The sequence below is a fragment of the Jaculus jaculus genome, chromosome 2 (genome assembly GCF_020740685.1).
Source record: "Jaculus jaculus isolate mJacJac1 chromosome 2, mJacJac1.mat.Y.cur, whole genome shotgun sequence".
Classification (NCBI taxonomy): domain Eukaryota; kingdom Metazoa; phylum Chordata; class Mammalia; order Rodentia; family Dipodidae; genus Jaculus; species Jaculus jaculus.
In genome coordinates, this window is record NC_059103.1 from 170,168,183 (window position 1) to 170,180,772 (window position 12,590).

Sequence of the window (12,590 nt, forward strand, 5' to 3'; positions counted from 1 at the left end):
CCATTAACTTTGTAAATGAATTGAATTTATCTTTTATCATAAATTGGTTTTCTAACAATCTGTTGTGGAAGCATTGCACATACTTATTATCATTTGGGGCTTGAAAATACAAACTAATTTTACAATCACTCTAAGGAAAAGCATTGTGTTAAGTGTACTTATATTGAATGATCAAGAGTTGACTAGTACTGCTTTTGTCACTCCTTTTGTGATTCTGGCTGAGATTGATTTTTTTTTCCTGTTTCATAGTCATTTTCTCAAACTAATTGAATCTGAGCAAGTCTGTACTTTGGTTATTGATTAGATATATATGATCTTAGACTGAATACCAATGACAATGAAGTTTCAAACCTACATTTTTTTAACAGTAAAACACAAGAAGTATGTTATCAAACTAATTCTTTTAGGTAACATTCTTAAAATGAATCAAGTCCATGAGATTATTAAATTTTAATATCAGATCATCAGGGTTTTAGAGCACTGAAAAGTATTTTCACAGCATATGAACACTACTTTTTTTTTTTTTTTTTTTTTTTGAGGTAGGATGTCACTGTAGCCCAGGCTGACCTGGGATTTACTATGTATTCTCAGGTTGGCCTCAAACTCAAAGCAATCCTACTACCTCAGCCTTCTGAGGATTAAAAGCATGTGCTACCATGCTGAGCTGTTTGTGTTTGCTTGCTTTTTGTTGTTTTTCAGTTTTTCGAGGTAGGGCCTTTCTCTAGCCAGGCTGACCTGGAATTCAATTACTCTGTAGTATCAGGGTGGCCTCCAACTCAGAGATTCTCCTACCTGAGATTCTGCCTCCTCTGGGATTAAAGGCTTGCACCACCATGCCAGTCTACTTTTTCTTTTATGTAGCTCTCTAAAAATACTTAAGACATGTATGTTTAGTCTTATGGTTCAAATGATTTCTCCTTAGATTGAATGTTCAATAGCATTTTTGCATAGCAGCAAATAGTATTGTTCCAATTTGATTTTGAATTGTCACTAGCACTTTCACTTTAGTATTTGAGATATATGGGACTCTAATTTGGCTTTCATGTCAGTAAAACCTATATTCAGATTTATTTATGTTAAGTAGTCTCTATAAGAAACATTCTTAATAAACTTTTCAAAATTTTCAGAATAACCTTGGAACCTGTGAATTCTTTTAAAAACTTTGTTATCATTGCTTTCTAAAGTTTTAAAACTGAAATGCCTTGGAGTGGAAATGGAGTTCCTGATAAAAGTAACTACTAGTAAATGTCTTTATCATTGTTTTTTGTTCTTTTTCTTAAAGATGTTATAAAATACTAATTTTAAACTCAATGAATAGTAACATTTATATTCCTCAGTTTCTACTGGGTATATACATATTTCCTTTATTTAACATAGTTAGAGATGCAGCAGTTTAAAAATTATAAACCTTATCTTTCAAGGATGATTTAGATCACAATGACTACTTCTGTCTATAGAATTGACCACTGACATGTTTATTAAGTATAAGATGACTAATACAGAATGGGCAAGATAATAGTTATTTTCTACTTTCAAATGCCTTGTCCCCCTTTTTAAATAAAATATGTATTATGCTTTCCTTTCTCTGCATAGACAACTACAAGACTTCTAGAGGGTGCTCATCAGCAGCATGGATTTCTTTCTCTGACATATACAAAAGCTGTAACAAAAAATGTTCGTCACAAATTGACATCAAGAAATGAACGAAGAAGTTTTCATAAGTTATCGGAAGGTTTATTGGATGGCTCTCCTTATTTTCTTCATGAAATTCTTCTTTCAGCACAAGCCTTTGATATTGTCCTTTGCTTTCCTTTACTTAATGCCATTACAAGTATATTTCAAGCAAAATTACCAAGGACACCAAAAGAGAAAAGAAAATCTCCTGGTCAGCCAATGAGGACCCATACATTGACGTCACGCAATTTACCTTTGATTTATATCAACACAAGTGTAATCAGAATTTTTGTTCCAAAAATAGACGAAGTACATCCCACTGTTGAAGGTATTGGCCTTTGATTTTGGGTGGAGGTCAGGGAAATGTGGGTTTAAATAATTTTTCTCTAAGAGGTGTTTTCTTGCTTTGATTTAATTATGAGCATGGGTTATACTTGGCAGTTTATTTTAAAAAGTGACTATATTATAGTCATTTTATAACTAAACCTGTTAGATGTTATGTCAGATAACTAAGTATTTGACTCCCTTAGTTAGAGGAGTAAGAAATCTGAGCTTTTTTCTTTAGGGTTTTTACCAGTAATGCTTATACTTTCTGTCATTGTTTACTGGAACCGTGTTGTTTTCTATATATCTAATAGAGTTTTAATTTTATGTAAAAATAGTGTTCATCATTATGAGATTGTTTTACAAATTCTATCAAAAATACCTACCTAATGATGATGACAGGAAATAAAAAATGACCAGTCAGCTGATGTAGCCGCTGTAGCTTTTTCCAGGCTTCATTCAGTGCCATCTTAGATTGTTCTGTTTGAATTAATTTGATGCTCATACTGCTTCCACACATATCTACACATGAGTTATTTTAAAACATTTTAGTTTTCCCTATGCTATTAAAAATTGAGAGAAGTAGGTGTTTTGATATACATTATAGCACAGTGATTCAAGGTATGTAGTTTGAGGTTCTATAGACATGTGATTTTGAAATCTTCGGAGAGTTAACCTAAAATTCTTATGTTGGAAAATAGTCATAGTAGCTGACTTCAGAGTAGGTTATATCAGTACCATGATGATACCATGAGAGACTTTAAATAGTGTCAGTCCTATGGTAAATTCTCAATAGCAGGTTATTTATCATGACTAGATTGTACTCTATTTATTTTAAAGTGGAGTATATATGTCTCATGTTTTACTATCACATATACATCTTTGGCAAAATTTGACCACATAACATTTTGGCCATACTCAGCTTCAAGAAAAATAGAGATATAGTGTTGTACTCTGCTTTCTGAGTCTGTTTCTGTAGCTATAATCTTAGACTGGGAAATTAATAAATAACAGAAATTTATTTATTGTAGTTCCGGATACTTGAAAGTCATAGACAAAAGTGCCACTGATTCAGTGTGTGGTAAGGACAGCTTTCTGGTTCTAGGATTGAACTTCATTACTAGGACCTCACAAGGCAAAAGAATGACAAGAAAGGACACATTTAACCACGGAATCGCTTTTATTGCTCACATGCCCAAATTATTGCCAAAGGCTTCCCTCCTTAACACTGTCCTTGGATTCTAGTTCACATTTCTGTTCTGTCTGCCATGGACAGATCATCATCATGAAGGATGATGTTCTGCCTAATACTGTCAGTAACTAAGGTTTACTAAAATACTGGCTCTTTTCATTTGTACTGTTAAAGTATTTGTAGAGCTGTATAGACCTACCAAGTTATTCATAGCTAAATTTAGCATGTTGACTTCATCTACTCAGATAGTTTATAGAAACATGATGGTGAAATGTAATCCTTCCTGAGCAGTTATGAGTGATATGATATAGCTTACTAACCAGAAAGGTAAAAGCTGCATATGTATTGTTTCATTGACCTTTATGCTTTTTTCTATTTATTGTCTTTTGTTACCTGAATAGCTAATAAATTTTACTTGATAGGGGTTTGGAAAGATGGCTCATTGGTTAAAGGTACTTGCTTGCAAAGCCTACTAGTTCAGGTTTGATTCCCTAGTACCCCTGTAAAGTCAGATAAACAAAGTCGCACATGTGTCTGGCTTTCCTTTATAGCCTCAAGAGCCCTTGCTGTAATTGGCTTTTGCATGTTAACTGATCTTAAAATGTTTCCTTTTTTATATAATATACCCTGTACTATTTTCTTCTTTTTCCTTTCTCTTTTGGTTTATTATGTGGGTTTTTTGTTTGTTTGTTTTTTACTCCTTAGTTTCTGGGGTGGTTGTTAATTCCATTTTATTTTGCTTTTGCAGTGCTGGGGATTGATCTCTGGTCCTCATGCACACATAGCTCCACTGAGCTGATTACTAGTCCTTTACAGTTTCTTTATTAGAAACCCATTTCACATGATGTAAGTCTATATTGGTTACACGTATATTTTTAAAAACTAAAATACATATGCTTCATAGTCCACTTATTATGTTTGAAATTGTGCTAAGAAGACGAAATAGTATAAGTAAATTATTTTGTTTGCATGAACCAGTGTATCTGATCCTTTTAAAAAGATGTTTTCATTAGTATTTTTACTGTTTTACTGATCCTGTCATAGCCTTTCCTTGATGTAATCATCTGAACTGTATTTAATAATTGCACAATTGCCTTCAAGTGTTTTACATGTGATATACCAAACATTTCAAATGTCTTTAGTGTTGGTTAGCAGAGGGTACATTTTTACTGAGTTGCTCTATTGCTTCCATTACATCATCTTTGTAGAGGTCATTTTTCTTGTGGTGGAGGGAGTTTAGTATGTGTGGTATGTGTGTGTGGTTTATACACATGTGTACAGATGCATGTGCACATACGTATGAAGGCTAGAAGAGGACATCACTTGTCCTCCTCTACTGTTCTTCCCCAGTCAAAGTCCCAGTGACCCTGGAGCTTACTAGTTTACCAGTTAGACTGTCTAACCCGTGATCCCTGGCAATCCATCTTCTATGTTACAGGTATGTATGGCCATACCCAATGCTTTTCATATGGGTGCCAAGGACTGAATGCAAGTCCTCCTGCTTGCTTGGCAAACACTCTTACCCGCTAAACCATTTCCCTGACTCTCCAAACAGAAGCTCTAAACCCATTAAGCAATAACTCCCCCTCACCACCTATCTCTATGCATTTCTCTAATACAGGAATTTTAGTAGAGGGAAACATGTAATATTTGTCCTTTTGTACATTGCTTATTTTACTTAGTAGATTCATCCAAGGTGTACCATATATGTGAGAATGTCATACTTTTTGTAATTTTAATTTTTTTTGTAAAATTCATTTATTCATAAGGAAAGGGGGAAAATATGGATGCTTCAAGGCCTCCTGCCACTGCATATGAACTCCAGACTATGTGTCACTTTGTACATCTGTGCTGGGCTCCTTTCCAGTCAGGTAGTGCTGAGGGAAGGACCAGGCCTGCTGGTTCCTCCCTAGGGGTTGAGGGGATGATGAGCTTTGGACAACCCAGACCTCTCCTGGCCACCAGAGAAAAACCACACTGAGTCAAGAGTCTTTTCAATGCAGGAACTTGCAGAAACAACTCTCTTTATTACTCTGAGCAGTTGCCTATATCTTGTTGGGGACAAAGGCGGGGATTTTAGGATAGGGGAAGAGGTAAGGGCCAATAGTAAACTTTAACTATTGAAGTGGTAATTACAATTAACATGCAGAAGTGGCTGGCCAGAAGCCATTATTGAAATGGTAATTATAATTGCCATGCAGAATTGGGAGGCCAGAAATCATTAGGCATCTTGCTGAGTCATAGCTGGCCAGAGACAGGTCGCCAAACTTTAGCTAGGCTCAGGAAGTTCCACTAGGCCTCATGCCTGAGCCTTTTAGGACCCAACACATCTGGCTTTACCTGGGTATTGAGGAAGTAAGTCCAGGCCACCAGGTTTGTAAACAAGTACCTTTAGCCACAGAGCAATCTCTCCAGACCAACTTCATTCTTCTAAGTGGCTCTTCTATCAAACTGTGTGTGACATTTTGTTTATCCATTCATTTATTGAATACTTGAGTCATTTCCCACTTTTGGTTAGTTAATGATGGTAATTCTGCACTGAATAGTAGCATGCATGTATCTGTGTGAGTCTTTGTAATTCTTAAAGTAGACTTTCTGAATACTATGATAATCCTGTGCTAACAGTTCTCTGTTGGCATCCCTTTTATATGAGGGCAGGATTTGTGGTGTTTTCTGAATGTCCATATGCAGACATAGTTAAGTCAACAAGAAGAGCAAGGGTTAGCAAACTCCAGCCGGCACTATGGTAACACCTATGGGGTGGACATCACTGTGATAAGGTAGAGGTCAGAAGTTCACAGTTTAGCCTAGGTTCATTTATCAAAAAGCTTATTCACGCCAGGTGTGGTGGCACAAACCTTTAATCCCAGCACTCAGGAGGCAGAGGTAGGAGGATTGCCATGAGTTCGAGGCCCTTAAGAATCCATAGTGAATTCCACATCATCCTGGGCTACAGTGAGACCCTACCTTGAAACCCCCTCCCCCCAAAAAAGCAAGCAGCTTATTCAAACAGGTTCTGCATTTTATTGATGTATTGATCTACATGTCAATTGCAACAGGAATCTGGGTGTTGGAGAAAAGAGAGGAAATAAAAAATAACTTTATTTCCATTGTATATTTTTTTTCAGTTATATACTTAATTTTAATCTTATCTAAATTCTTTTTTTTTATTTTTTTTGATAGTATATTTTTGTTTTGTACTTTTGTCTTGTTTTAGCTCCTAATATAGTCCTTAAGTACCTTTCTCTATCATGTATTTTGTTGTTGGTTTTAAATTTTCTTCAATTATGGAAATCCCAGCTTAATGATAACTACAACAATATATCCAGGTTTTGAAACTTTATTTTTAAACCTGTTTTGGTTTATTTCCTTTCATATTTTGGGGGGTAGTAGTTGGGATGGAGTATTAATTTATAATTGTAGAGTTCATGTGCTTAAATCCTTTCTCAGGTCATCTTGAAGAAGTGCATATGAGATGGGGGTCATTGATTCCAACAACTTGAACAATATAATCTCTCACACTTATCTATTGACTTTTAGATTAATCCTTTTCTAGCACATACGCTTTTGGAACTTTAGTGGTTTTGCTACTTGTATTTGTATACATGTTAAAAAAAAATGTCTAGCAGAAGGATTGCAGTGTTCCCTGAGCCTTGGAGGGCATGCTACACATCTCCTGAGAGCCTGTAACTTTGTGGTGAAATGACTGGAGTCTCCTCAGGCTAGCAATGACAGCAATGGTCACATTTAATCCACCTCTTCCTTTGTCATGTTTCCTGGGCTCTGGCAGATGTGATAGTGATGACTTGTCTCATGCTCTATGATCAGCTTTCTCTTCTTGCCTTACTGATGAATATTGGGTCTTCCTGGTATTCTCTGCCATTGGTAAAATCAGATGTTCTAGCCAAGAGTAACAACAGCATTGGTTAACAAGAAAAGTGTAGACATTTATAAGACTTTGATGGACATAATAACCTCTTTTTTTAGCCAAAGAATAGTGGCAGTTTCTCTCTAGCATCTATGACTTTCCAAGCCATATATAGGTTTATGCCTTGATTCTCAGTATCAGGTATGAGTTCCCCTTCACTGAGCAGGCCTCATATTCAGTCATAGAGCAGTTGACTACCCCAGAGCCTGTGTGCCACTGTTGCACCAGTGTGTATATGTTGCCTAGCTGGTTGATTTTCTAGCTTGCTCTTGGTGCCCATTATCCCCTAGCAGGATCTGGCTTCCATCTCACTTCTAGCATGATCTCTCAAGATCCTGTGACCGCAGTCTGTGGTATCTTCAGCAATCGAGTTTTACCACTTAGATCTAGGGTAACCAAGTGCTTCAGCAGTGGACTACATTGTTTTGGGGCCTCCATTGGCCTCCCTGACCATTGTGGAGGATAAACCAATTCTTGCAATGGAATTTACCAGCAATACTCTTTGGTTTTAGGGTAAAGCTTTTACAAACCCTACAGTGGGCTTCTGCCCAAAGTATTCCCCCTGCCCCCTCTTATTAAGAGAGCTGCATCTTTTAATTTAAAGATAAACTAGAGGAAGGTTTTCATGATACTAATTCATGCTCTCTTTACTTTTATGTATCTTCCTGTCTGCTTCTTCCCTTACTCTGTCCTTCACCTTCCCATCTTCTGTTTACTGCCCTTCCACTTGCCTGTCAAATTTTCTCTCTCATCTCTCCTGCTTTCCCTCTTTATAAGCCTCATTCTACCTTCCTTACCAATACTACTACACTTAAAAACAAGTCAAATTATGCCATGTTAGGGTACACATTTGACAGAGAACATGTGGCATTTATCTTCGTGGGCCTGTATAACTTAGGTCGATTTTTTTCATGGTCCCTACATTTTCCTGCTGAGTAGAATTCCATTGTGTATATGTATCACCTCTTCCTTATCCTTTCATTAGTTGCTGGGTATCTGAACTGATTTCATGTCCTAACTATTGTGAATAGGGCAGCAACAAACATGACTGAGCAAGTATCCTATCCACAGTAGAGTAGAGTCTTTAGTCCAGAAGTGTAATAACTGGGTAAATGGTATATCTGTTTTTAGATTTTTTTTTTCTTTTTTTGGTTTTCGAGGCCCAGGCTGACCTGGAATTCACTATGGAGTGGCCTCAAACTCATGGCAATCATCCTACCTCTGCCTCCTGAGTGCTAGGATTAAAGAAAGGCATGCACCACCACTCCCGGCTGTTCGTAGATTTTTGAGGAACCTCCATATTGGCTTCTATGGTGGCTATATGTGTCTGTACCCCCACTAAGAGTGGATGTGGGTTCTTTACACTCTCACCAGCATTTGTTATCATTTGAATTTTTAATTTTTTGTTTATTTTTATTTATTATTTGAGAGTGACAGAGAGAGAAAGAGGGAGGGAGGGAGGGAGAATATGGGCATGCCAGGGCCTCCAGCCACTGCAAACTCCAGATGCATGCGCCACCTTGTGCATCTGGCTTACGTGGGTCCTGGGGAATCAAGCCTTGAACTGAGGTCCTTAGGCTTCACAGGAAAGTGTTTAACCACTAAGCCATCTGTCCAGCCTTGTCATTTGATTTCCTGATGATAACCATTCAGATTAGAGTGAGATGGAATTTAAAGTAGTTTTAATTTGCATTTCCTAGAAGGCTTATGGTGTTGAACATATTTTCAGATGTTTAATAGCCATTTGTATTCATTTTTTGAAAACTATCTGTTCAGCTTCCTGGCCAAAAATAGGGTTGATTGACTTTTTTTTTCTTATTGCTCAGTTTTATAATTAGTTGTCTGTTCTAGAGAATTAAACCTTTGTCAGATGTATAGCTGGAAAATTTTTTCTCCCATTTTGTAGGCTGCCTATTGATTCCATGGATTTTGGTGTTTTTTTTTTTGGTTTTTTTTTTTTTTTTTGGTTTTTTTGAGATAGGGTCTCACTCTAGCTCAGGGTGGCCTCGAACTCACTGCAGTTCCCCTACTTCTGCCTCCCGAGTGCTGGGATTACAGGTGTGCGCCTCCATGCCCGGCTCATCCATGGATGTTTTGCTTAGTACAATAGCTTTTGAGTTTTATGAGATACCAATGGTTGAGTGTTTGTCAAATTCCCTGGGTTACTGGGGTATTATTTCGAAAGTATTTGCCCATACCTGTATCTTAGAGTATTCTCCCTACTTTTTCATCTAGTCATTTGAGAGATTAAGGCCCTTAATCCATTTGGAGCTGATTGTTGTTCTGGGTGAGAAAAGATGGTCTACATTCATTCTTCCACATGTGGTTATCCAATTTCTTCAGCACCATTTGTTGAAAATGCTATACTTTCTCCAGTGTGTGTTTTTGGCCTCTGTCAAATATCAGGTAGCTGTAGTTAACTAGAATTTACCTAAACCTGGATCTTCTATTCTGTTCCACTGATGTATGTATCTGTTTTTGGAAAAATACATGACTTTTTAAGGAATTGCCTTGTCCTTTTTTTTTTCCCCTTTTCAAAATAGAGTCTCACTATAGGTTAGGCTGACCTGAAACTTACTCTGCTGACCTAGGTTGGCCTCAGATTCACAGTGATCCTTCTACGTCTGCTTCCTGAGTGCTTGGATTTAAAGGCATGTGCCACCACACCCAACTACTTTGTTCTTTTTAATTTATTATACTATACCTCTCTGTGTATATCTTTTTGCATATTTATTTATAAATATATCTATATGCTTCTATGGTAATAAATCCTATGTGCTCATATTGAAAGTAAAAATACATGAAACTTAAAGATTTACTACATTATATTATGGGGGTTTGATATTTATTTTTTATTCTTCTTTCTTTTTATATTTTTTATTAAGTATATACTCTTGGACACATTGTGTCTTAGTACCATCATTTTCCTCCTCCCTGGGTTAGGATTTGGGTCTTTTGACCCTTTATTTCATTATTGCTACTTTTAATTCAAGTTATTATGATTCATAATAAAAAGGAAAAAATCAATATTTATTTATTTATTTGAGAAAGAGACAGAAAGAATGAGAGTGACAGGTCCTTTGACCACTACAAATGAATATCAGATGTATGTGCCACCTTGTGCATCTGGCTGATGTAGGTCCTGGGAAATTGAACCCGGGTTCTTAGGCTTCACAGGCAAGCACCTTAACTGCTGAGCCATCTCTCCAGCCCAGAATAAAATTTTAAGTAAAATTCATACAATAAAAATTCATCATTTAAGGGCTGGTGAAATGATTTAGCGGTTAAGGCATTTGTCTGCAAAGCCTAAGGACCCTGGTTTGATTCCCCAGGACCCACATAAGCCAGATGCACAAGGGGTCACATGTGTCTGGAGTTCGTTTGCAGTGGTTGGGGCCCCTGGCATGCCCATTCTCTCTTTTTATATGCCTCTCCCTCTCTCTCTCTCCCCCCCTCTCTTTCCCCCCCTCTCTTTCTCTTTCAAATAAATAAAAATATTTTAAAAACTTCATCATTTAAGCATCTTACAATATAAACATTTTAATACATTTTTTATAGAATATTGGTAATTCTACTTAGTACATGTTGAAAGCTACAGTGTCATTTAGGAAATCACTGTGGAAGTAGCCACATCATTACAATAAGCGTCACTAATTAATTAACTCTAATAAAATAGAGTCAAGAACACAATACTCATTTTACTTTAGAATAGGTTAGAAACAAAGTATGTTTGAATAATATATTTATGATTTTAAGTTGAAAATGTGTGATAAATAATCTTTGTGAATTCGTTAGAATAAATGAAGAAACTGTATCATAAAACTATCCATACTCATGGACATCTGTGCATTATCATAGAGCTATTCCTTCTTAGATAAATGAGCACTGCATTTCACAGCTATATTGAATCTTTCTGTTTTCTGCTGCCAACATAGCAATAAGTAAAAGAATCTTTTTTAAAATGGCTTTATGAAAGACTGTCTTGATAGTTTTGGCTTTTATAATAGTATCATATGACACAGTGGCCAGTTCAACTTCTTGAGACTTTAGGTATTTTCCTCGTTTGAGATTATAAGAATCTTAAAGGAAAAGACTCCCAAACTCTTTTACTTCATATTTGACTGTAGACAATTAGTCATGGACAATAGAATTTTACAGTGACAATTGCATGCAAATTTTTCTCTTTATGTAAACCTTTGGATCCTGATTCAAGCGAGTGATTTTCTAGTTATTTGTTGCTCCCCCTCTCTGTTACACACATACAGACACACACACACACACATACATTAACCTGCACATATTTTTGTCTTCCACAAGTATAAACTTTTTGACTTAAAATTCTTCTTACATTAATGTAAAACTTTTTAAGTCATGTCCAAAAATTAATCATGAAGTCTAATATTCTCTGACTTAAAGAAGTGATGTTGACAGTCTGGTTTTCAACTTGAATACTGTTGGCAGTATGTGTCATTATTATCAAAAATCTCAACCTACAGGTGTTTCACTTCCAGCTTAAGGTTTTCATGTCAGAATAGAGGAGTGTTTTTTGGATCTAGTAAGAGTGTTTTTCATGTGGTTTACTTTTTAACATATAGCTAAAGCAAAGAAGGAAGACATTCATTTTCATGGTGAAAATGCTTTTCCTCATATGGCCCAACTATTAAATGCAGGTGAAATAAACCCAGAAAGAAAAGCATATTTTTTCCAACTATAAAGTAAATGAAATGACTCAAGGCTTTTTCTTATAAAACTACATATTTTTATTATTTTTGCTTGTATATGAGTGAAATATTTTGAAATGTTGGATACTTTCTATAATAACATTTTATTTTAATTGTTATTTTAATCTGGTTTATAAATACATATATCTGTAACTTCATAGTTTAATCTTCTGTTAGAGCACCGTTGGCTCTGTAACAGACTCAGAATTCTGTTATTGGATCTGGCTTTGTATGTAATACCAAGTACGTCATTTTCCTTCCATGTGCACCTCATTTACTACAATGTTTCTATTACTATTCAGACTTTCATATGGTGAGTAGTATCTGTAGCCTGGAAGAACAGTTAGCAAGTATACTAATTGCACTTTTGTGGTATAGTCTATTCTCCAGGCTTACTATTGATTTAATTGATGCCTGCTGCTTAATCAGAGGTTTTACCCATATGGAACTATTTGATAAGTTCAGCATAAAATGCAAAATCTGTAAAAATGTAAACAGTGTTCATAGCATAAGAATCTATAATCAATCCAGGGCTTTTGTCATTTGAAAATTGTGTAACTGTGTGAGAAGTAGCTTTCTATTTGGTCTTTTTTTTTTTAGACATTTATAAGTATTTTGTTTAATGTACATATTCTAATGTTTATTGTGATAATTCTTTTCTTGTTTTTCCCTGTTGCTGCCAACCCTCCTTCTACCTTTTGACCTTTTTACTTTCCTCCACTCCCTTTATAGTCATCTTATTCTGTGGCCT

At 35.9% G+C, this 12,590-nt stretch overlaps 1 protein-coding gene across 6 annotated transcripts in view; it reads left to right on the forward strand.

Annotated features, from left to right (window-relative positions):
* The window catches only part of Vps13b (vacuolar protein sorting 13 homolog B), a 659,022-nt gene that overhangs the window by 352,993 nt on the left and 293,439 nt on the right, over positions 1-12,590 (forward strand). For 5 of the 6 annotated variants that reach the window (XM_045143281.1, XM_045143283.1, XM_045143282.1 and 2 more), the window contains one exon: positions 1,594-2,002. In XM_045143281.1, coding sequence (XP_044999216.1) covers positions 1,594-2,002 — 409 coding nt within the window. Of the gene's footprint in view, positions 1-1,593; positions 2,003-12,590 lie in introns of those variants that run through there. The other variant, XR_006635748.1, reaches the window with a different exon arrangement.